This window comes from Leopardus geoffroyi, chromosome C2, assembly GCF_018350155.1.
Source record: "Leopardus geoffroyi isolate Oge1 chromosome C2, O.geoffroyi_Oge1_pat1.0, whole genome shotgun sequence".
NCBI classification, from domain to species: Eukaryota; Metazoa; Chordata; class Mammalia; order Carnivora; family Felidae; genus Leopardus; species Leopardus geoffroyi.
In genome coordinates this window covers 122,342,032-122,368,278 of record NC_059333.1, presented here as the reverse complement: position 1 = coordinate 122,368,278, position 26,247 = coordinate 122,342,032, and the positions used below count along the sequence as shown (strand labels likewise).

Here is a 26,247-nt window from a genome sequence, read left to right as displayed (position 1 = left end):
TCATGGCAGTTTTATTTCTAATAGCTTAAAACAGGAAACCAGCCAGACGTCCTTCAAGGGGAAAATGGATAACAAAACCGTGGTACATCCATACCATGGAAAACTATTCAGCAATGGAAAGGCACACACTCTTTACATACAACTTAAATGGATCTAAGGGCATTATGCTGGGTGAAAGAATGCCAGTCTCAAAGGGTTATATACTATATGACTCCATTTATAACAAACTCAAAGAGACAAAATTGTAGTGATTGAGAATAGATCAGTGCCAGAGGTTGGAAGAAAACGTAAATGACTTAATGACCTAAGAAAGTGTGATTCTAAGAAGGTTAGCACGGGTTTTTTTTTGGGGGGGAGGTTTTTTTTTTTTGTGGTGATGGAATAGTTCTGTATCTTGGTTGTGATGATGGCTATTCCAATCATTAACATGTGATAAAATTTCATAGAAACACACACGCGCACACACATACACACACACACACACACACACACACCCATACAAAAACTGGTGAAATCCAAATAAGGTCCTTGCCTGAATCAATAGTATTATACCAATGTCAGCTTCTTGGTTTAGACAGTGTGCTAGGCTAGTGGATGATATTATCATTGGGGGAAGCCAGATGAAGTTATTTAGTTACTCTACTATTTTTTCCATGTTTTGTGATTCTTAATCTATTTCCAAAAATGTTGTTAAAAGCAATTCTAAAAACTCTTTTGAAGCTAAAAAAAAAAGGGGGGGAGGGTGTTCCCCACCCCAGAAAAGGGGGATTCAGCCACTGGCCTCTCTTTTACGAACAACTCCTATTTATTTTGCCACTTTCTGATTTACGGGTAGCCTTCTAAGGCCTCGCCCTCTGCTTTTCAGAGACAGCCCATCTCAGATGGAATAAAGCTCAAGTATTCCAGCACAGAGAGTGTGAATATGCCCCCTTTCCCCTCCCTGAGACTTGTAACTTCAAAGCGAGGTAAAGACTCAGAGATCTAAGAAATGGTCTCACGATGAAAATCTAGGACAAATCATCCTTCTTGCCCCTGCACGGTGATTTCTTTTCTGGAATGGCTCTTTGTCTTCTCTGCTCTTCATACAGATTATTCTCTTCACCTTCACCAAATGGGCCCTCCTCTAATGGAAGGAGATTAACCCTTCTTTGCCCCCTTTCAATCTCATTCAGCGGAGGGCTTTCTTATAGCTACACTGCTCTCTCTGAGCCTTGTGCCACAGCTGAATGCTACAGCGTGAGATGGCTGTCTTCCCTTTGAAGATGTATGCCTCTGTCAAACACCTTTTTGCCAGATTTGGCCCTGGAAAGGCAGTTTTGAAATTAAACTTCTCATGAGCTGCTTGGGTTTACAGAATGGAATTGCACAAGGCCATGGGCATTTAGGTCAAGGGGTACTTGCTGAGCTCACTACCTTCAGGTCCCCATCTTAATGAAATGCTAGCATTATTTACTCCCTTGCTTTGCTGAGGAGTCCCCAGCATCACCTAAGATTGAAGCTGAGCATATGGGACGGATTATGTGGTATCCTGTCCAGATATGACAATACACTCAGACATAAGCCACTGTCCCTTAGGATGAGCCTCAGCCCCCAACTTCCTGCCGTGTGTTATTATGGAGATTCATCTCCAGGGACCATGGTGAGAGGGACATAGGTGCACCTTTCCTGGGCCTGGCTTTGGCCCATAGTTCAGGGCAGTGTGCTAGAAAGGTGTCAGTTTGAATTGTTGATTTTCAGTAGGCGTTGGTGAATCTCCTAGCTCTGCACCTTTTGGTTTCAAAACCATACTGAACAACGGAAAATGAAACCTGCAACTTATTTTTAGCTGCTCATGCTAACTCATGAGATTTCTTTTTTGCAAACCAAATAGGATAAAGCCTACTTCAGCTGGCTAAACTTAATCTGATTGACTTAAATGGCAATCAAACCTACTTCTCTGATACTTCTGAAGTGACCCTTGGTCTCAGGTGATATTTTGGCCAACATTTACTATTTTGCTTAAAATTATATTTAGTTGAGCTTTAAAAAAAATTAAACAAGTATACTATAACCTTTTCTTGTGAGAGGAATTGAGAAATAAGTTATAGCTGTCTTACCAGAATCTTCATTAATTTGCTTTTCTATAACCATTTAATAAGTACCTATTTATTTATTTCTTAATTTTTTTAATGTTTGCTTATTTTTTGAGAGAGAGACATAGTGCAAGCAGGGTAAGGCAGAGAGAGAGGAAGACACAGAATCCGCAGCAGGCTCCAGGCTCTGAGCTGTCTGCATAGAGCCCAATACGGGGCCCAAACCCCTGAACCATGAGATAAGCCGAAGTTGGACACTCAACTGACTGAGCCACCCAGGCGCCCCAATAAATACCTATTTAAATGAAAGCCTGGAACTTTAATTTTTTTTTTTTCAACGTTTATTTATTTTTGGGACAGAGAGAGACAGAGCATGAATGGGGGAGGGGCAGAGAGAGAGGGAGACACAGAATCGGAAACAGGCTCCAGGCTCTGAGCCATCAGCCCAGAGCCTGACGCGGGGCTCGAACTCACGGACCGCGAGATCGTGACCTGGCTGAAGTCGGACGCTTAACCAACTGCGCCACCCAGGCGCCCCGAAAGCCTGGAACTTTAATTGAGCCAGTGTGTTGCATTACAAAGGGGAGAGTACTAGAAATTAAGGAATAGGGCTTTTATCCTGTTTGCCGAGGTCTTCAGATATAATACTCTATTTGAACATGATTTTTTTCCACCTCAAAGAGAGGGTTGAGATGGCATCTTGCAAACTGCCTTGCCCATCCTATAGTTCTACGAAACATGTTCTGACGCTGAGGGCCCAGGAAAGGTTGAGGCACAATTTAGAGGCAATGGTATTACTGTCAGACCATTCTTATTTCTGTCTCCCTTTTTCTGTTCTGGGAGGGACAGATTTATTTTTTATTTTTTTTTTTTAATATATGAAATTTATTGTCAAATTGGTTTCCATACAACACCCAGTGCTCATCCCAAAAGGTGCCCTCCTCAATACCCATCACCCACCCTCCCCTCCCTCCCACCCCCCATCAACCCTCAGTTTGTTTTCAGTTTTTAACAGTCTCTTATGCTTTGGCTCTCTCCCACTCTAACCTCTTTTTTTTTTTTTTTTTTTTTCCTTCCTGGGAGGGACAGATTTAAACAAAGCCTGTGGTCTGCTTGCCAGACAATTTGTGACTCCCTTTGGGAAACAAGTGATTAAGTACTTGAAAGACTTCCATAGATATTTTCAGCCCCTAGGTCCATTCCTTAATTCATGGAGCAAGTTCCCCCATTTTGGGAAATGGCTTCATGAGACAAAGCTAAAGATTCCACTGGTAGTGATGGGAGCAGAGAGGGAACTCCCAAGTTGGTGTTGGTCAGTGAAGAGCATACCAATATGAGCCCCCTTCACTGCATCAGACAACGCTCTGGGTGCCACGGGAGATACACAGATCTTGCAGGAAGCAAGCCAGAGACGTGATTAAAGGTAGATAATTCAATCAACAAAAACTTATTCTGCCTTTATCTTCAGTCCGAAGGAAGTGAAGATTCACTGAGGTTTGTTAAAGCTGCTCTGGTGAGATGAGGTGCATGGTTATGGCCTTTCTGAGCCATGTCTTTATCTGAAAGAAGAAAAGACAAATGGCTTTGTTCCCAGGTTGAGTCTTGGAGTATTTGCTGCCCAGGATGAAGGGAAGATATTAGGAGAGGATTATGTTCTCACAAAGGGTGGCTTTTACCAATCTGTGAGAATTCTTCCTCCTCCACCCTAGTTTACATCCCTACCCTCCCTCTTCACCCTACTTGCCAGTCTCTCAAGAAAGAAGAAACTCAGCCATCTTACTGAATATGTGTCTTGCCAGTTCAGGATCTAGTAGAACCTTGTTGTTCTTTCCTTTAGTGCCATGTTGCAAATGCCCTGAGAAAAGCAGGAACTATTCTGCTGCTAACGTTGAGGTAGTGATATCAAAACAGTGGTGAGGAGTATGGAGGATAGTCCCACAGGAGAGCTGGATTGAAGTGGGGCAGAATGTTGTCGGTCAGAGTCTCCCTCCCAACCCTAAGTCACTCACCAGTTTTTCTCTGTTGAAAACCGCATGGTTCACATTTCCCGTCTCCCCCAGGTCTTTCCTAGAAGATAACCTCAGTTTGGTCCCCAAGGTTTGCTGCCTCATCTTTGCCATCAAGTATGTACTCCGTTCCCACATCTTACACAGATCCTAATGGATAGAAGTAAGCAAACTCATGTCTAAGAATTGGAGGCTTCCCGGAGTTCAGATTCCTGTCCTGTCCGTCTACTCAACCATTCATTCTACTGCCTCATGAGCACCAAGCAACATAATCCTCCTCTCATATTCCCAGGCAGAGTGGAGCTGATTAGAAAGCCCCCTTTGAGAGCCATCTGGTTGGCATATAAAATTACTGCCAACGAGCAAGATAGTCAGCTGGCCACATAACCAGGAGGCAGGAGACTTGGAGTCTAGCTCTTGGCCTAGACCAACGTGGAAAGCAAGCTGGGCTAGATTTTTTAGAATTATAAACTTCGGAACCGGAAGGGATCTTAGAGCAAAATGTACAGATGCTAACAGAGAGAGTTAATCACTAAAATCATGCATTTGAAACACTAACCATGGTTGAGGAAAATCTCTTACTCAAAAGTTAGACTTTTGAAAAATCCGTTTTCAATATATGTTGAGGAAGGAACTCATAATACCAATTTAGTTTATTTGTTCAGGACAAAAATACTATTCGTAAGTGGGAACCTGGTCAGTCTTGATTGCTACACTGATTTTTCTTTAACTGAAAATTTAGATTAGAACACTCTAACAACCTGATAACAAATTTACTCACACATGCTGAATCTATTAGGTACAAAAGGAAACAAGATATACTTTTTAATATAACAAATGGGCTAACTTATTAAATGTGTGATCTTGGGCAAGTGACTAGATTCCTCTCAGCCTCAGTTTCCTCATCTGTAACATGAAAAGACACCTAGTGAAGGCTTTTGCTCGGATGGAAATGTGAGCTTTCCCACTTACTTTGTCTCATAAAGCATTTCCAAATTACGACACATCACTGACCAAAATTGTTAATCTGCTCTCTACTCTTAACTTTTCAACCTGGTCTAATGAATTCCTCCTTTTATTTTCTTTTCCACCTGCTGGTCCAGCCTGTCTCCAGTTGATGGCGTCCTAGGTACCCACAGTTTCCAGGGCCTGGGAAATTAAGGCTGGTTCATATAAACAGAATTAGTCCTGGCTTCAGAGAGTGGGGATTCCATCTACCAGGATTCTGACAGGAAGAAGTTTCCTACATCAGGACAGAATGTGGATGGAGGAGGTTTTATCCTCTGAAGATTGGTGGAAAGACCTAGACTCTGGAATTGGTCAGACTTAGATTTGAATCCTAACTCTGCTATTTCCCATGTAACTAGAAATCCCAATTAGGTCCTCAGCCAAAGTTGATAATAACTAATACTCACCTTGAAGCCTTTTGGGTTAGAATTAAATAATATAATATAGCCAAATATTGAGTATGTAGTAGGTTCTCAATAAATGGTAGCTATTATAGACTTAGCTCTGATTAAGATAGGAAACAGAAGTTCCTGCCCAGCTGCGTAGGCAAGATATAAATGTTCAAAATAGCACCAGACTTTCAAAAAATTTTAAGTAAAAATATCATCCAAAGCCACTTTTAGTCCTTGATAAATTAAGTCACCATGTTGTTTCCAGGACTAAATACATTATAGACCGATGTAATAACCTCATAAAACTTTTTAAACTTTTTAATGCTAAGAATTTAAACAAAAATGTTGAATTTGCTGAACATTTCGTTTGCAAAAATTTAGATTTAGAATGGCCTAACCTGGTAACAAATTTACCCAGAACTTTGAATGTCCATATTAGGTGTAAATGGAAACCAGCTGTAATTTTTAATGCAGTGAATGTAGTAACATAGTGCAAACCAATCCAAATGTTTATAAACCAAGGTTTCCTCTGGGACTCAGTGCCCTGACTTTCCTTTTTTTTTTTTTTTTTTTTAAATATACAGAGTCAAGCTTTGTTCATACTTGAATTATGTACTTTGCATAAGCCATGCAATTTAACTTTAACCCGCAGGACTGAAAATAAAATGAGCTAAGACTGCAGAGCAACGAGACTGTGGGCAAGGAAGAACGTTAATCAAAGTGAAAGGCACACCCCTCACTGCTGTCTCTGTCCATCTCTGTCCTGTTCCTGCCAGGCTGTTTAGGGCTCCTTATACTTGACTCCTCAGAGTGGCAGAAACAGGTTAAAATTTTTATCACGCAAAAGGGATTTGTCATTTATTTATTTATTTATTAATGTTTATTTTATTTTTGAGAGAGAGAGAGAGACAGAGCACGAGCAGGGGAGGGGCAGAGAGAGAGGGAGACCTAGAATCTGAAGCAGGCTCCAGGCTCTGAGCTCCGAGCTGTCAGCACAGAGCCCGACACGGGGCTTGAACCCATGAACCGTGAGATCATGGCCTGAGCCAAAGTCAGACGCTTAACTGACTGAGTCACCCAGGCACCCCAAAGGGATTTGTCTTTTAAATTAATATTTGTGTATGTGCCCCGAGGATGTTGATGAGGAGCATGCTATTTCTAAAAATCATAAGTGAACACATACCCTTGCCACTTGTAATCATGACAAAGCCTAAGTAATTCAGGCATGAGCGTGGTTTTTTTTTTTTTTTTTTTTTTTTTTTTAAGTGCAAAACAGGATTTACTAGTTGAGAATGTCTGCCTAAACAAGCTCATCAATCTGAATGCTTTTAACTACAATTCAGATTTGTTTAACCCAAGCAGGTTTGGTAAACGGGCCAAGTTTGCTCATTGTGCATATTTAGAATATCACAGAATAAACCAATATGTGGCTTTTAGGCTCATTTTGACAGAGGGTGGACAGGGAACCCACTGGGAGGTTTGGAAACCGCTTGCCCTGGCATCAGGTTTAAGAGTATCAGTAGGGGACCTGACCACATTCACCACCCTGCCCCTGTGAGGACATAACACTATTCGCTCATCTCATGGGAGCATGATGCGGATTACTGTCCTTGTCACTGTCATTTATTATCCCAGGCAGAGGAGGCAGCGACTTAGTTCTATGTGGTCACAGTTGATTCCATGTGGTGTATATCTAGCCTACATGATAATAATTTGTGAGTATTTTAACATGATCGTCTAGCTTTCTGATGTTATTACTAGGGAAGAGCTGAACAGACGCTAACAGCACCAAATGTCTAGGTGTTCACTTCTACCTCACAGACCCCACCGTGAGGACCCTGCTTTCTAGATGACCGTGTATTAAATTGGTACCTTGTAACTCAGCCTGAGAGTCTCTCTAATTCTTGACCCCCATGGTAAAGGAGGAATTAGCCTAAGGACACTCCATTCTAATTTTCTGTCGCTGTCAATGCTAACCAGAGCTCATAGAGCAATGTTGTGGGGGTGGGGAAGATGGCTCCACCACTGGTGTTAGACCAGGAGCTACTGTTTCTGTCAGAGCCACGTTTATTTCTGGAGTAGTTGTAGGGGAGAGATGTGCTCCAAAGAGAAGAGGATTCGGTGTGGTTCAGGTATGAGCGACCATCTGGACGGCCCAGCTCGGAGACTTTAAAGTGTATGGGATAGAGATGGGCTGGGTGCTTTCCACACATTGAGCTGAAAATCACTTGGGTTCTGGGAAACGAGATAGAATGAAAGCTAGAAACAAAAGATCCAGTTGTGAAACCTAGCACCTAAGTTAAGGTGCTTGAATACAATTTCTCCTTTAAAAAAATTCTGGGGAACTTGAATATTTTGCTAACCTGACTATTTTTAGCCAGTCCTTGTAGAAGATCGAGGCGCTAGGAAACTAGAAACCCCAGAAAATATGAATTCATTTTTGCACGTGTTAAAATTAATTAGCATTAGTATATTCAGTGACACAACAAGACAATTAAAGAATTTTGGAGAGATAAGAAGAAAAACGTAAATATATATTCAAAATAAGGCTCATAGCATTTTATAAAAATGTTGGCTTATGTCCAGGATCTAAGGGTGGGGGTGGGTATGGTTTCTTTGTAGCCAAAGAAAGTGGAAAAGAATCTGTTCTATTTTCTTAAAAATAAAAGACTTCTTGTTTTATACAGCATGGTAAAAGAAATGCTTTTCTGTTTTTTACCTGCCGGCAGTTTCTGGAGGAAATTTTTCTAGCAAGCTATGCTGTTTTCCTCTCTTTGGGGACATGGTGACACTGGTTTTGTAGCTAAACACTATTTGCTTATTAGGCATTTCTTCAAAATCCTGAATAAGCAGCTCTTTCCACATTTTTTGTTCCACATGTTAAACGTTTCACTGCAATTTGAGCTTCAATTGTGTGTGTGTGTGTGTGTGTGTGTGTGTGTGTGTGTGTGTGTGTTGATAGAAAGGATTGAAAGGGGATGCATAAGAATTCTTAAAGGTTTTTTGTTTAAAAAATTAATTCCTACAATTATGTATTGGAGTCTCTACAGAAGGCAATTCCAATTTATTACACACAGCCAAACTAGATCCCATCAATCTTGAACAGCGGGGGTAGGGAGGTGGTATTGAAGAAGACATGAAATTTGGTGTTTGAGTAGATGAGATTTAATTTTCGGAAAACATTTCACTCATAAAACGGATGGCACCCCAGTGTCAGCCCTGACCTCCATGATGTCAATGTCATCGTGCAAGCATAGCTAAGATAAGCCTCAAAGTAAAACAAAGAAACATCACATCTCAGCACAACACCATTTCTTCTCTGACAGCGTGTACAATATATACACATATAGCCTTTGGATATCCCTGCCAATGCCTCGTTACTTTACAGTTTAGCTTCTGGAGAGGGAGGGAGGACAAAAATCATTTTGCGTGTTCTATGTTCTGAGCAAATGCGGTAAGTACGCTGGTGCAGGTCTTAACATTATTTAGGTCAGTATCCTAAGGATGGCTTTTATCGTTCATGATGATCAGCTATACCGTACATCCAAAGGAATTCAGCATCAATTTTTTTTTCTGTGCTGATTTTATTTGCTTCTAAGTTTAAGCAAATTCATTCACATTTTAATACAATTCCAACGGAGGAGGTATCTGCCGCTCTGTACTGCAGATACATTCAGCAGGATACATTTACACGGCTTGTGGTTAGAGGTTATAGCACCGATACAGACAGCCCGATCATGCATTCTTCTGTAAGCCTGCCGGCACCGTTTAGGATTTGAAAAATAATCTAGAAATGCTATACCCTGTATAATATTATTTTTTTACTTCACAATAGCTTAATAGTTTTGGATTTTTGTTGTTGTTGTTAGCAATTCTATGAAATTAATAGTCTATCAAATGCACCCCAAACCAGATACATACTGTATTGAAAGCTTTCTTCAAGAAGAAGATATGACAGTATTCATTCCGGCTTATTTTCTTCATTAGCAAAAGGATTGTTTGATTCTCAGAAGCAAAAGGACACATGCATTGTGCAGCAGCTCTGCTTAAGTGTACGAAATGCCTTCTACTGTCTGGTTGCAGAATTTGGAGTTTGCTAAACAGTGTTTAGTGATTGGGCTCATCTTGCATCACCAGTTGATGACATTTTTCTTTGTTCCCTCCTACCCAGTTGAACCAAGACTCTGAGGCTGATATGCAATGTCACTTACAACATTAATCAGATACTGCATTTAAGGTGAGCTGTCCCCTGCCTCCTCCTTCCCCAGTGCTCGTGTCTGCATGCAGTGCGTATCTTGCTTCTGCGAGCCTAAGATGGCAGGCAGGATTAGCCGTGCTTTTGCTGTGTGTGCATGCTGTGTATAGAATTCATTACACGTTGCCTAGTATTTCAGATGTGAGTATGTAAATGCTCGGTATGCCATATCATCTGGTAGCGAAGACTTGTTTTTGCCTCATTACAGCCTTAGATATTTCAACATCACCTTTCAGTTCCGATTCATTTGCCTCTGGATGTTTGCTTTTCATCACGTTCAAAATAGGATTTTACCTTTTTTTTTTTTTTTTTAACAAAGCCAAAAAAAAAAAAAACCCTAAAAACAAAAACAACAACAACAAAACTCTGCTACCAGATGGTGTCTCTCCTTTCTTCTTGCCTTTGCTGTCTTTTAAATAATGTATGTTGTATTGTTAATTAATGTGAATATCAAATTAAACACTTGAAACTTACATATTTATTATGCAGGTAGGAGGCAAGGTGGAATCTATTTTTAACTCGTGTGCACTCCATGGTGTGCACACAAGTTGGTTCTCAAATTTGTATTTTCAGTGCTGGTATCAGTGGTTTGATTTTCAGCAAATGTGACAGTGGCCTTTGCAGTGGTCAGCTCCGGGCTTTGAACTCTCAGAGGAGGAAGGGGAAAAGAATTCAGCACACCACCTCCTTGGTTGCAGCCTCAGAGAAACCTTGGAAGAGAAACTTCTTTTTTCAATCCTATTTTCCTGTTGATAAATTCAGTTCTCGTGATCACAGTACATTCAAGCTGTTCTGCGTATGATTTTTTTGTGTGTGTGACAATTGCATCTAAAACTTGTGAGCAAGAAGACGGAGAAATCAGTTGGTCTCCATCGCTTTACATAAAAATGGCTGAGTGTCTTGTCATGCTAGCACTGCATTAAGTGATACACACAGGTAGGTCGAAATTTGCATGTTTTATAGATTTTTTTAAGCCATGCAGCAAGAATATTAGAGGGATTAAAATATGACTTTCATAATGAAAATTAAATAAGACAGCTGTAATTTTTTGGAGGGAGGGTATTAAATTGGATAGGCTTTCCTATTCAGATACTATATCAATGTATAGCTTTGCTAAACTTACAAAATGATTCTGCTATAAAAGTGAGCTGATTCCTTTTTAAAAAATTATATATATATGATAGGTGTGGCGCCATTAGACAACAAAAGAATTTTTTGAAAAGTCTGTTGATTCAGCTCCATTTTAGCTTGAAACTAAAAATAAATGGTTTTCTTGAGATAATTTTAAAGAGCGCAAACAAGCTTAATAAGAAACATTTAAAATATTTAAATTTTAAGAAGCGGTCTTTAAACGTGTTATATGAAAGATGAAAATAAAAACTTACATGCTCCCAAAATCCATTTTAGATAATATACAAGAACAAATATACTATTGGTTTATCTATTATTTGGAGAGATGAGGAGTTACAATTTTTAAAGGGGGGTGGTGGATATTAAATATAGATGGCCCTGTTAGAAGAAAGAGAGCTTCACTGAAAGAAAAAGAGTCCCTAGAATGGTTCATTGCAGACCATACAGCTATGGTTCTGTAAGTACCAAATTCTGCCACTTTTCAGAATAATTTCATGGGCTCTTTCCTTTGAGCTTAACTTCCGAAATATATTTTAGTTTCAACTTAACACTGGGCCAGAACCTGTTTCCTTGGTAACCAAATCTTATTTAAAAATGCAATAACTGATATGCAAAAGAATGTCTTAAAAAAAGAAACAAATGGTTAATGAAAACTGTACAGTTCTTTTTTCCTCCCATATAGAGTCTGCACTGGTTTTAGACGTTTTTAAATGCGGTCTTCAAGCCTTAAAAATTAAGCCATATTTCTACACATATAGAGAAAGCTTGCACAGGGAGAGCTTTTTTTTCCCCTCCTTTGTGTTCAGTACTTTCAAAAATTAAGGTTTTTCTTTGTAACGTGCTCCAGAATGCTGGTCAAGGTTTGTGTACAAAGGTGTAGTTTCATTATCACTGGTTCACCAGCGCCCCTGAAACAAAAGGCATCTCAGAAATTCTGAGAATCAGAAAATGCTTATGCCCTTGTTTTCCCCGATCCCTCCATCGGTAACCTCAGAGCTCTGGGTAGAGAGGGACTGAGACCCAAGCCCACCCCCCCAATGATAAGTGCACATCGAGCCTTTGTGGAAACGTCTTTATAGATGTATTAATAGGAAGATACTGGCAAACCTGAAACCTCTCTGAGGTTTACTCCAATGTGAAGAACATTGAGACTCAGAACCCTCTGTGTAAATAGCTGCTTTATTCTAGCAGTTTGCCCGATATTCCAAAGCACTGTCTGTAAAACCAAACCTCTAATGGGCTAAAGGTTTGTTGCTGCTGTTGTTGTTGTGTTGTTTTGAGGCCAACTTGAATATTTTGCTTGGAGTCTTTCTCTGGCTCAATGATATTAGAACATGATTCACCTCATAGTGATTTCGTTCTTTGGGCTTGCCATGAAATATCCTTCCTGCAATACCTTTTTTTTTTTTTTTTTTTTTTTTTGGCTGTTCGGGAGCCATTTTCCTTCTTGCCTGTGACTTAAAATGACTAAGTACATTTTGAATATAGCATCAATCAGAAGATCATAAAATGAAGGGAAATGTAGGACACCTGATTCAGTATTGCCTATTTATTTTAGTACCAGGAGCATTAACAGTTGCAGTAGAATCAAGCTAATTGTCATTCGCTCTCGAGCAAATAATGAGCCAGGCATTTGTAATTAAAACACTATTGCTATTCAGAAAGATTACAACTACAACGTCTTCCATTTTGATAGGCCGGTACAAATTAATCATTTTGAACCTATTTGAATCTTAATCTCAAGGTTAGATGGATGCAATGGAATTGTTTTACCATAAAAATGAATGCCTGATAGATTCAACAGTGTATTTCTTCTTTATAAAATGTTGGTCCTTTTATTGTTAACTCAAGCATGGTTGCGTCATCTTGTAGATTTTCATACCTAATGATTTTTTGTGGCATTATTCATTTATGGTGCTCTTGGTCTTGCCGAAAAGAATTTTAAACACATTTCAAGGAGGTTGAAAGCCAAGTAAGACTGTTGGGAAGTATATTGTACCATTGTCATTCTAATAAATAGACCAGCGAATGGAAGAATAATTATTATTTATTACTTTGTTGTGTTTCGCCTTAATGCTTTGCCTTCATATTTCACAGAAATATTTACAAGGCACAAAGCTTTTCTAAACTTACCCATTTACAATTATTATTGGATCTCCTAGTCTAGCCAAAAACACTTCCCGATGATTGCAGAGATGGCATTTACGCACTCTCATTGCCTAAAAGGCTATGCTTAACCCATTTACACTTTTGGCTAAGGTGTTTATACCGGGCAGGCCAGAGCAGGTGCGACAAGAAGAATGTGCAAACAACTGCCTTTGTTCTCACCAAAACAAAATGAGCAAATCTGTGGTTTTCTACCTGAATGATTTATAGTCTCCAGTTCTCTACTCTTTTTCTTTGGAGAATAGGAAATGTTTTTCCAAGCATTAACTCAGTGAGACGACCACGGTTGCATCTCTTGCTACTAGAGTGAGCTTGATCTACCTCAACCAGTTCTGTGGATCCCCCCGTTAAAAGACTGGTAGCCAGACCCTGTTTTAGAGCTGGTTGGTAGGGGAAAGAGGATCAAAAAAAAAGATCTAGCACTTATATCTTTAATACTAAATCCTGCTGAAGCCTTTGAGTTCCTACAACCATGTCGTTCATTCTAACAGCTCCCTTCCAGGGGAAATGCTGTTCTTAACAGCTTTGTTGGTAATGAAACATTCGACAAATTTATTGAGCACCTACTACAAGCCAGGCATTTTCCAAAGGCTGGAAATATAGTAATGAACAAGAGATCAGGGCCTGCTTCTTATGGACCTGCCTCCAATGGAGAGGAATGGTGGGGGTGGGGAGCTCAAAAATAAATATGTAAACAATTAAAGTAAACAAGCACAAAGGAGAAAAATAGAAATTTAAAAAGCAAGAGTGAAGGACTCCTGGGTGGCTCAGTTGGTTAAGTGTCTGACTCTTGATTTTGGCTCAGGCCACGATCTCACAGTTCATGGGATTGAGCCCCATTTTGGGCTCTGTGCTGACAGCAGGGAGCCTGCTTGGGATTCTCTCTTTCCCTCTCTCTCTGCCCCTCCCCGGCTTACACACACACACACACACACACACACACACACACACACACACTCTCTCCCTCTCTCTCTCTCTCTCTCTCTCTCTCTCTCTTTCTCAAAATAAAGAAACAAACTTAAAAAAAAAGAGAGAGCAAGAGTGATATCTTGGGAGGAAGAGAGCCACTTTCGAATGATTGGCCAGGAAAAGCCTTCCTGAAGAGGTGGCATGTAGGCTGAGACCTGCCTGCAGGCTGAAATGGACCCAGCCAGGTGATGTTCTAAGGGTACCATTATGAGGCAGAGGAGGCTCATCATTATGAGGCAGAGGAGGCTCATGCTCAGACTGCAAACTCCTTTCTTTGTGGAGCTGCTGCTCTAACAGAGCCAGGTCTGACGACTTTGCAGGTTCGGCCTTACATAGGTCAGCTTCCTCTTATGTAGGTAGGTGGCTGGTCTTAGTCAAATTCCCAGGATGCAGTGCCAGCGAAGTCACTACCTGTGACCCAGTCCCAACCTGAAACCACCTAACAAGGTGCCGTGGTAGTGATGAAACGCTGGCATAGATTTAGCGCTCACCCCAGAAATCCCCAGCAGAAAGGATTTTCAGAGCTTTGTTTTTTGTAAGAACTCCGGAAAGTAAATGCATGGCAAAACATTGAGACAGTCGTTTCCTTTCACTTTTTCAAAAGCACATGGTGGAAGGATCAGTCCCATACCGCCAATAAATTGTCTTTGTGCTCTAGTGCCTAAAACACTTCAGTTCTACAGGTCACTTTGCCCAACAATGGCTTTCTAAGGACCTCACTCCTTGGCGTGGTGTTTCTCTATTCGAGCAAGTAATACTAAAGAAATTCTTTTTAAGAACCTCGACTCTTTTATGCCTTTTAGGTTGGTCTGCTGATGAAGCTCTGAGAACAAAGGGATAGCTTTGCTGCATAAGTTAGAAACCATAAGACCCTATGAAGCCTTCAGAATGTGTCAGAGGCATCTTCTAAGATTGATTTACAATATAGTGGGTTTTTTTTTAAGTTTTTATTTTTATTTATTTTGAGAGAGAGACAGAGAGCAAGCAGGGAGGGACAAAGAGAGAGGGAGACAGAATCCCAAGCAGGCTCTGCGCTGTCAGTGCAAGCCTGACTCGGGGCTCGAACTCATGACAATGAGATCATGACCAGACCAGGAAATCAATAGTCAGACGTTCAACCGACTGAGCGTCCCTAGTGGGTTTTGCTTATCACAAGTTAGAGGTGGCCTGGCTGACTCCTTACACTTTGTTTGGTTTTGACTGGCTCGTGAAACTTTCCACTGCCTGAAGTCTGTTCTAAACCTTTGTGGTGGAGTCTTGCCCACGAGTGCGGGAGTGGGCTTCACTTCCTCGAGCATCACTTGTTGAGCATGTACTGTGTGAGAGACACCGCTCCAACCCAGGCAGAATGGAATGTGACATGAAATATCCCAGGAAACTTGCATCCAGGTTCCTACACAAGGCTAGCACATTGTATGGACAGGCACAATTGTGTGTCCTGTCTGTTCCAGAAAGAAATGAATGACATGCTGTTCTCTTAGTGGCCTTTTATACCGTTACCTTGGAGGCCAGCCTTCAGTTTGGGGGCATTTCAGCTGATGGCAGGGGGGCTTCTTCCTGGGACTCTATATCTCATCCTCATCACCTTCCCAAGATGTCTTGGCTCCTAATAAGCCACCGTATGTCTGGCTGCCCTGCTCCAAGCTGGTCTGCCTACATTTGCCAGGTGACTTCAACAACGGCTGCCACTCTTTTGCATTCATGAGCAGATGTTAAGTTGAGAGGCCCTTGAATGCAAAAATTTGAATTTGTGATGCAGGCAAGATGCTTCTGCCTTTTTACCTTCCCTGTCTGACAGTGGGGGTCTCCCTGCTGTCTGTCCTGCAAAAAGGCTTGACGGGTAACAGGTATATCAAAGACCAGTTGCCAAAGCTCATGTCTCTGTTAGGTGATCTCGGTGTGGCTCTGCTATGGCCTCAATGTCTCATTGACCAGAAAGGTGTTCTTTTGATCTTGTAACTCGTTTTGCATCCTTTCCCTTAATGCTTTCCTTGCTTCTGCAGCTTCCTGCTCAGGGTTCAAGACTAGCACTTGGGTCTACACTCACTACACTTGGCCTGCAGAGGGAGTTTGTTTTCTGGTTCTGTTTTGTTTTAAAATTGCCAGTGTAAATATTATTTCTGTGTTCATGAAAAGCTGTGAGAGCTTTCGTGATTTTCCTTATATAAAACAATAAACCTCTTCCTTCCCCTGTGGTCATTGCTGCCAAGTGGATATTTTGAAATTCCTTTTTCCTTTTTCCTGCTAAAATGTTCTACCCTGACTGAGGCCTTGCTCTAATTAAGGCCTAACAGTCCTGCCCATCTTCCCCAGCGCGGAGCATGACGTGCGGAGTGCCTGCCCCGAGGGCCTTACAAGCCAGTGAGACGAGAAAACAAAAGCCACCAGCTGAGAATGTGGTTAAATCCCAGAAGGGCAGTGCCCTTGTAATTTTTTCCCCCTTTTCTCTTGTTTCTTGAGCTGTGGAAGGGAAGAGGGGAAGCTTTAGTAGGGAAAGAGAGGGGCTACATCACTGAAGGATTCTCTAGAAACTGCAGGCTATTGCGGAAATGATGTGGAAGAGAATGGGGTGGTCATTTAGGAGGCGAAATGGGGCGGTAGAGGGGACTGCAGACAGAGAGGGCTGCAGAGGGACTGGTGGGGGCAGAGAAAATAGGAGGAGACAAAGGGAGCAGTCAGGAGGCCGCAGGTAAACAAAAGGAGATGCTGCTTTGCCTACCCTGAAGCTGGGGGTGCAGGGTCCAAGGGCCAAAGAGCGGAGAGGGGGTGCAACTAGAAAAAGAAGTCTAAAATGCAGGCTGCAGGCTTGCGGTATAGGGACTGGCACCATGATGTTCTGTCTGGCTTCCATGGTGATGTTGCCCTTGTGGCTTAATTGTCCCATGTTGGTTAGTACAAAGAGCCTACAGACTGACATCCTTAAGGGTAATTTATCCCAGAATTTTTATGAAGTCTCCATTCCAAGGCTTCTATTCTCCATCTGAGAATGTCAGAGAGCCCCCCCCCCACCCCCATTGCTCTGCTAGATCTGGATTGAATTTTAAATGAAATAAGCAGACTTCTCACTGCGTTGTGATCTTCTACAAAGCCCAGATGAGAGATAGATCCAAAATACCTGATTTAAGCTACAGATATTAGGAACTCTCTCCCGAAGTCGTATTGCTCATAACAGGCATGCTGCTCTGTTTTTGGAGCCTCCCCTCCCAAGCCTGTCCTTCCTTGTTCTTCACCAGTTTATCCAGACCCTGATCTGAGTGCCAGTGGTTACTCTCACGGAGTCCCTTGCTCTGTAGGAGGACCACACCAGCTGGTGTGCCACCACTCAGTGCGGTCATCATCCCTGTACTTCTTGCTTAGCTCTTACAGGAATGTGAATCACAGACTTCAGTTGCTGTGTGGACCTTAGACACACTTTTTTTTTTTTTTTTGTCACTGAGAGAACTGTGGCCCAGAGACGTTGTGACTTCTCCAGGTCACTTGGAGAGTTAAGAGGCCATGCTTGACTCCTGGTCCAGTGCAGTTTCTACAATACACTTCTTTTAGGTCACAGGGAAGCCCAGTCCTAAAGCACAGATAGTAAATATTTTAGGTTTTGTGGATTGAGGCACAATTGGCGATACCACATAGGTATTTATATAACAACAGAGAAAGCAAATGAGCTTTTTTAAAAAAAATTTTTTACGTTTATTTATTTTGGGGAGACAGAGAGAAACAGAGTGTGGATGGGGGAGGGGCAGAGAGAGAATGAGACACAGAATCCGAAGCAGGCTCCAGGCTCTGAGCTGTCAGCACAGAGCCCGTTGAGGGGCTCAAACTCACAAACTGTGAGATCATGACCTGAGCCGAGGTTGGATGCTTAATCAACTGAGCCACCCAGGCGCCCCTCTATAAGCTTTTTTTTTTTTTTGACAAAATTTAATAATATATAATATTAAGTATAACAGTAATAAAATATGCACTGCCCTGCATTAGATATAGAAATGAATGATGGTGGCTATGTCCTGATAAAACTTCACTTGTGGACACACTTTCAGTGTTGAATTTCATGTAATTTTCAGATCATTAAATACTAGTCTCCTTTAGATTTTTTCCCAATCATTTAAAATTGTAAGAAACATTCTCAGTTTGCAGGCTATACAAAAAAAGGTAGTGAGCCAAATTTGGTCCACAGATCATAGTCTGTGGCCCTGTTTCCTAAGTCACAATCTGCAAATTGGGGGCCCTTTGGCCAGTCCAGTCCACACGTGTGTTTTATTTGTTAACAATTTTAATTGAACCAGTTACAATATTTCCATTTTCCAGTTTTTTAATTGCTTCTAATCATAAATTCTTCTCATTGTATTTATATAGTTCTAAGTATAAAAGTAATATATACCTACTGTGAAATAATTTGAAATGTTGACATTTTGGCATGTATTCTTTCAATCTTTTATCTATGCATGGTGATTTTTTTTAATACTTGAGATAATATTTTGTAGACAACTTTGTATCTTCTTCGCATTCACTTAATATCATGTCACTTTAAGGCCTTTCTTTACATATCTTTTAAAACTTTATTATGAAAATCTTGAACCTTAATGGAAGGGCCAGCTTAATGAAACCCCATGTTCTACATGAAACCCAGCTTCTACAATTCTCAGTGGCTGGCAAACCTCGTTTTATGTAATCCTCTCCTGTATTATTTTGAAGCAAATCCCAGACATCACATCATTTTATCTCTAAGTATTTTAGTATGATTCTCTAAAAGACAAGGATACTCAGAGAAAGCCCTTTTGCTTAGCCAATAAATTCTGAAGTATATATGGGCAAAAGAGAATAATGTCTGCAACTTACAAATGGTTCAGGAGAAAATTAGGTAGGTAGGTAGGTAGGAAGATATGAGTAGAGTGTATATAGGAGGTTTTTTGTACTGTTCTTGAAATTGTTCTATAACTTTGAAATATTTATAAATAAAAAGTTTTTAAAATGCTAAGTTACTAAAAGAATACATTTAAAAATGTGACTTATTAAGAAAAATAACCACAGTATCATTATCATTGCCAACAAATAATAATTCTTTAATAACATGAAATATCATAGCATTTCTCCTAATATGGCCTAATTTGTCCAATTATGTCATTAAAAAAAATAATTTACTTATTCAAAGCACAATTCCAAATAAGGTCCTTACAGTACAATTGATATTCCCTTAAATTCCATTTAATTTATTGATTTCCTTCCTGCTTTCTTTCATCCTTGCTATTGCTATAAAAAAAAAATGTTGAAAAAATACTATTTGACCTGTAGGGTTGTCTACAGTCTAAAATTTGATGACTACATTCGTCGGTGCTGTTTTCCATGTTCTTCTGTTGCAGAAATTTCCTGTAAATTGATAGTTACAGCTGGAGACTTGATCAGATTCAGATTCCTTTGTTTGTTTGTTTGTTTAAGTAGTCAACATTTCATAGGTTTTCATATAAAAGTCCTGATTTTTGGCTTCATTGGGAAATTCTGCAGATCTGGCCTTCCCACGTGGCAACAATTGATCTGGGGCTGGGTAGTAACCACGCTTATTTCCCACTTAGGCGGGATATGAATTATTCTGCAGGCCCCAGGTCCTATTACTTCTGCCTGGCTCCCAGGAGCCTTAGAGCCCCTGTTCTAAACACTGCCTCTTCAGGGGCTTTGGTAGACTTCTCAAGGCACCATCACAAGAGGCCTTTTTAGGAATGTGGTAGAGATTAGAGAAGACGATTCAGACACGGACTTTTTAAGATGCTTAAAGGAAAAAGATAAGTAGCTACATAAAGGGAGGCCAAGTGATAGAAATTTGGTGAGTGCCAGGATTCGGGAAAGAGAGAAGAAACGTAAAACAGCAGATTAACAAAGTGCTGCAAATATGGGAAAAAGAATGAGTTATAGATTCCTAACCCATGGGGGGAAACTAAGGAAGGAAATGGGTTTAAAAAGAGACAAACTTGAGTCTTTTTATACATTATGATAATATTGAAACCTTAAAAAAGGGAGAAAGAAAGAGAGAGAGAGAGAGAGAGAGAGAGAAGGGGGCAGTAAATGTTACATTGGTCAACAGTCCTAAATCAGAAAATGCAAGCATGTAGTTGTAGCATAGCAGAAATCATGTGGTGATTAAAGGAAATGAGGTAGAAAACGAGGAAAGCCTCCTAGAAAAAGCCACTGGAAAAGGACCGGCAGCCATGGTTTGGAGATGTTGAAGAACTGGTAGATATTTAAGAGGAGAGGATCTTGAAAGTCTTAGAATTTTTTTTTTTTTTCGGATTTGCAAATGTATTGAACTGAAAAGTATAAAGATATAGAAAAACAAATCACGTTTAGTTGTTTGGGGAAGAGAACTTAGAGAAAAGAATAAAAGCTTTAGAGAAAAGAATAAAATCATAACAAGTTGGGATGTTCCTGGAAATTTCCAGATAGTTCCCCTTACTCAAAAGAATGATTAAGAGAGAGAATCTGAGACTGGTTATGAGGAAGGGTGGAAAATTTTGAAGGACAGGCTGATTATGTAAGTTTTCGGCTGTGGTGTTCAAAACTGTTGCCATGATATTTTAGTTATTAATAACAATTTGGGGAAATCTCCTTGCTTCTGGAGAAACATTTGGCTCTAATGAGAGAGAAATGCCACTGTTTGTGAATTCCCAAGTGGATGTAAGGAGCCATTCACTTGCTAAGCCTCTTAGGAAAGCCAGAGCCGATTTCACCCTTAACAAGCTGTTGACAGTGTCTGATCAAGGTACCACCTGGAACATGTTAGCAGAACAGAAAGTGGACTGTGGAGTCAGACCTGTGTTTAAATGCCTTTATGTCACTCGCCATGTGACCCTGGCAGCTTGCCCATGGAAAATTTCTAGGGTGTGAAGGTTGCTGTACATATGTAGCTATGATTCTTACTGCTTGGATGGTAGGAACGTAGAGCTCTGAAATAATTGCCCTTCCAGCACTAGCATCCACAACAGTTTACACTTAAAAAGCGCTTACTGTGCGCCCAACAGTATTGTAGATACTTCACAGGTATTATCCCATTTAATTATTTAAAAGCCCTATTAGGTAAGTGTAATCTTAAAAGTAGCCTCATTTTATGGATGAGGAAGCTGAGGCTCAGGGAGGTTAAGTAATTTGCCTAAAAGCCACACAGTGAGTGGCTTTCTAAGTGACAAAGGTGGGCTTCACACCCGGGCAGGCAGAATCCAAAAGCCAAATTGCCTTGCTCTACCACTTCCCATCTCCCAATCTTTTTTTTTTTTTTAATTTTTTTTTTTTTTCAACGTTTATTTTATTTTTGGGACAGAGAGAGACAGAGCATGAACGGGGGAGGGGCAGAGAGAGAGGGAGACACAGAATCGGAAACAGGCTCCAGGCTCTGAGCCATCAGCCCAGAGCCTGCCGCGGGGCTCGAACTCACAGACCGCGAGATCGTGACCTGGCTGAAGTCGGACGCTCAACCGACTGCGCCACCCAGGCGCCCCCCATCTCCCAATCTTAAGAAAGCACAGACAGTCATGGCTCACACTGGCACTTTCCAACCCGTGGTTCTTAATTAACATGCCTCAATTTTCTTGGAGGGGGGGGTGGTCGCCAAATGATTTTCAGTTTCCAAAAGCCTCAATGGAAACACGTAAACTTGCAATCAGACCACAAGTTTCTTTAGGTTGGAATCCACCATTAACAGTGGATTGGCTCAGGTTTTGTAGAAGCTCTAATCGGTGGTTACTTACACAAAAACATTGCAGGGTTGTTGTTTTTTCAAGTGGGAAGATGAATCATTAGTTAATAAACGCAATTTAGTGGAATAGATCTTTCTAAACATGTGGCCTACAGAGAAAGGCTAGAGGGTACTTGGCTTTGGGAAGGTCGGGAACTGCTCATGTACATGTGTGTGCATGTTGCCCAAACTGCCCACCTTCAAAACCCTGCCTTTATTTTTAAATTACACGAGTCTTTAACTTGACTTGAAGTCAATATATTTTTCCTTGATTACATAAAATGTTATGCTGGCTGTGTATTTAATATTGCAATCTCCTTTATTCTTCACCATGATCCGGTTCTTCAAATATAGGCAGGAATGGAGATGCAGAACTGCAAACACTGTATTCCAAGCCGAAAACAGGATAACTGTAATGCCCCCGATTTCGAATCCGAGAGACCACCAAGGAGCCGATACAGATAGAAACGCATGAGGGTTTATTTGCAAGCTGGAGCTTGGGCCCAAGGATACCGACAAAGCAGAGCAGGGACTTGGGCCCCTAGGTTAAGAGGCGTAGCACTTTTATAGGGGCCGGTGGCCAATGAGATTGTAACACACACAGAAAGTTGCATAGTCATGTCAGTCCACACTCAGGTGGCCAATTGAATTACAATTTACCCTATAGTAACTGTTTGAACTAGCCTATCACTCTGGTCAGAATTGGCACGCAAGTTTGGCGGGGAAAAGGCGGGTTTAAGAATTGGCGCGCAAGTTTGGCGGGTAAAAGGCAGGGTTTACATTCTTTGACGGTTAGGGGTTCCGCATTCCTATATGAGCCGGTTTCCAGTAAGGGTGTGCTCAGCGGCTTGACTAGGGTGGGGGAGTGTCTTAAGCAATAAGTAGGTCATGTGGGGGTTATACATGAGATGGTGGGTGTAGCACAAAATGGAGTTAGTCTTGCTCTGCTTGTCCAGGGGTAGGGGATTTTTGTTAAATTCCTTGGTCCCACATAACAGGCTTTTGATCCTTTTAACTTGTAACCTTGCAGTAAATCTTTGCTAGAGAAAAATTTAAAGTAAGACTCATACTACCAAAGCGCGGGGAACGTGGATGAATTTTGTTACAAAATCAAGCCAACAAAACCTGCGCATTACTTCTCCATCCAGGCTGATAGCTCCACAAGGCAAGCTTGTGGCAGGCCTCGGTAAATACTTTCTCAGGAGCAGTCCCCGAATCTTGGAAGAAAGATCCTAGCAGACAGTCGGTGCCCTTTATTCGAGGAAGAGGACTGGCTCTTTTCCGTGAAATGCTTTTTTACACCACGTTGGGAAAAATCTATCTAGGCCTCTCCTGACAGCCATGGGAAAGCACAGGTGACACCCTCTTTCTGAGAATTTGATTACAATAAAACTGCGCTCGACTTTCTCCGAATCCTGCCTCTCTGCAACGTGCAGGGTTTGGATGCCGTCTGGGACCTCGACCTGGAACCCAGGGGCCCTTCTGCGGCCCCAGGCCTTGTTCTGATAGGCTCAGTGGCCCTTGGCCCCCTTAACGGGGTTGTCCTTGGGCCGGGTTCCTAGCTGTGTTCTCCCTTGGGAAGGAGGTGGAGGCCGCTGCCTCCCTGGTGGAGTCTGGGGCCGTCGTAGTTCCCCACCCCCAGCCCCCACCCCGCCGTCGCACCAGGTAGGGTCTGGGCCTCGCGGGGCCGTCGTGCGTCCGCCGCTCCCCTGTCCTGCCGCCACCCTCCCGAGGCCTCGTCCTCCGTGCGGCGGTTCTCCGGGCGCCCCGGCCCGCGGGCTGAGGGTCGGGCCGACCTCTTCCAGCCAGGTCGCGTCCGCTACCCCGCGCCGGGGGCGGGCCGGGCCGGCAGAGCCGAGCCGCCGGCGTCCATTTTCTGGGCGGTGCTGTGTGGCGCAGCGGCCGGACTCGCGGGTCCGGAAGAGCCATGGACCCCCAGGGAAACGCGCTCGCGCCGGAGCAGTTGAGCCCTGTAAGTGCCACTCGCAGGGTCTGTGTGCGTGGCTGGGTGGGCGAGGTGCGGCCTGCGGACGCGGGGCCCCGGGCGCGGCCGGCCTGACCCCTCCTCTGCCCAGGAGGGAGCCCCGAAACCTGGCTGGCAGAGGGTGACGCAGAGCCGTGAGCTCTGCAAACGCTGGAAAACCGAGCAGCTGCAGAGACCGAGCGTCCGCAGGTGCCCGGACCCGGGGGCCTGCGCCCCAGCGAGGGAAGGGGGTCAACTGCAGAGCGGGGCAGGTGGCGCCGCATCTAGTGGCCCAACTGCGCGGCTGTGCTGGGGGGGGGGGGGGGGGGGGAGAAATGCGCACCCAAGGGCCGGGGACGTTATGGGCTCAGGTCCAGCAGGCTCAGGAACTGCGCTGACAGTCGCAGCTCCCCTCCCCCGGCCTGCAACTGGGACCCCAGTCCTGACCGAACGGGAATCTGATGATTTTCTTGGTTCAGCACCAAGCCCCTGAAATTGAATGGGACGTGCAAAGGCAGGGCCCTGCCCCCAGGGGTTTGCAATCTCAGCCTCTTACTTCTGCAAGTAGTTAGGTCTGTTCTATTGGTACAACACAACCGCCCGCGGTAAGCTGCTTCTTTGCAGAGTATATAATAAATCACCCGAGATTTCAGTCTGTCCGCGATTCCACTCTATAAGTCCTCTTCTGTAGGTAAGTGACTAATTGCATTCTGGACTTTGGCCCTAATTGAATATTCCTTTTAAGGATCCATTATAAATGATATATGTTATGGTGTCTTATACATATTTTAGAGGTTAAAGACTTTTCTCCTAATTACGAAGCTCAGCTCCTCCAGTCAGGTTGGCATGGTTAAAAAGAAACATAGGAGGATTTAGTCCGTTGTTTCAGAGAAACTTCTGGTGAAGTACTATATGTAAGTGTAGTGTTTTTCCAACAAGAGTAGGGACCCATTAGAAGATTGTGGAATCAGTTTAGTGCGTTACCGCAGGAATTTTTTTAAAGATATAAAACACATAATCCAATATGGAAAAGAATGGGACGGAAAATATCAGAGTGCAATGCGTATACTAAGTGTTGTTTTGAGACTTTGGGGTTTGTTTATATAATATAATTTTTTAAAACGGTGAGTCACTGTCAAAAGTTTTTAAAACCCTTATTTACAGGTTAATAACCCAGGCTTTGGAATCAAATGAACCTGGGTTTACGTCTCAGGTCTAACATAAACTACCTGTGTGACCTTGAATAGATTCTGTGACCTCTCGGAGCTTCTTTTTGTGTAGCCGTAAAATGGGGGATGTCTCCTACATCAAGGGGTATTATGAAGACTTTATGAGGTCATATATGGCAGTCATTTTGCTCGGTGCTTAACTTATAGTAGGTGCTCAATACACATGCTAATGATAATTACTGTTGTTGAAACATCAAATCCTGGCAGCCAGTCATGGGACGTTGTACTTTTTCTTTTTCTTTTCTTTTCTTTTCTTTTCTTTTCTTTTCTTTTCTTTCTTTCTTTCCTTTTTTTTTTTTTTTTTTTTTTTTTTTTTTTTTTTTAGGTCTTGATGTGGAGGAGATGGAGGACTCAGAACCAAGAATTTCCAAGTGATTTCTTCCAAAGCACAAGAAACTGTTAGTGCTGGTGTGTTCTGACTGAGGTAACTGAATTTGCATCTCTCCTTAGTGTGTATGAAATAAGAAACAGTTTTTCTGAGGGACTGAAGGCCTCCCAAGGGGCATATGATTTGTGCCAGCGATCCAGTAGATTTGGGGATTGCAAAATGACGACACTTCAGTGAACTGTTATTCAGGAGACATGACGCGTGAGGCCCCTGTGATGCAGGGGGAACTAAGTGAAACGAGGCTTCAGGACGACTGGTGTCTTGTTCCAGTTCTGCCAGTGACTGTTGTGGGAGTTTCTGTAAATCTCTTCGTAGATCTCTAGCTTCTCCAGACCGGAAGGGCCCGCAGACATCATTGCGGCCCAGAGAGTTTAAATGACTCTTCAGGGTGACCCAGTGGGCTGGAGCAGAGGCAGGACTGCACCTTGGATCTCAGCTGCTCGGTCATGCGGCCAGCTCCAGGCTGCAGGGTGAGCACCACGCTAGGCACTGAGAGCACAGATGTGAAGCGCCCACCTCCAGGACACTTGCAGCGTGTGTTGGCAAGAACCGACAACCCAGCAGAGTGCTCTCTCTCTCTCTCTCTCTCTCTCTCTCTTTTTTTTCTTACTTACTCCTCACAATACCCCTACAAGGTAAAAAAGAACAGGTGTGAAGGTCAAAGTGTGAAAATGCAGACAGGTCACGGAGGGCTTCGTATCTCATGCTACATTTGTGGTGTACATTTCTGAATGCAGAACACGCTGCTAGGACCACAGAGTTCAAGGCAAAGTGCTTGCCCATGAGGAGCTTGCAACCTAAACTCCAAAGAGGTAGTCAGATGGTCAGTACCTGATGTTCACCCCTGCTTCTCCAGCAGTCATAGTGGGATCTGTGATAGGAAGAAACCTGAGTAGCTGACATATCACAGTTCTTGCCTCTTAATGCAGTTTTTCATTTTTTTCAAATTTAACA

At 42.4% G+C, this 26,247-nt stretch overlaps 1 protein-coding gene across 13 annotated transcripts in view; it reads left to right on the top strand.

Moving 5' to 3' along the window:
• ZBTB38 (zinc finger and BTB domain containing 38) overlaps positions 1-26,247 on the top strand; it is a 172,493-nt gene that overhangs the window by 69,204 nt on the left and 77,042 nt on the right. For 5 of the 13 annotated variants that reach the window (XR_006718691.1, XR_006718689.1, XR_006718690.1 and 2 more), the window contains 2 exons: positions 9,650-9,715; positions 25,231-25,329. Coding sequence is in view for 1 of the 13 variants with exons in the window: in XM_045503456.1 (XP_045359412.1) it covers positions 23,641-23,685 (45 nt within the window). In the remaining 12 variants the exon portion in view is untranslated. Of the gene's footprint in view, positions 1-5,181; positions 6,387-6,535; positions 7,611-9,649; positions 9,716-10,154; positions 10,670-23,370; positions 23,686-24,047; positions 24,368-25,230; positions 25,330-26,247 lie in introns of those variants that run through there. The other 8 variants (XM_045503459.1, XM_045503462.1, XM_045503465.1 and 5 more) reach the window with 8 other exon arrangements.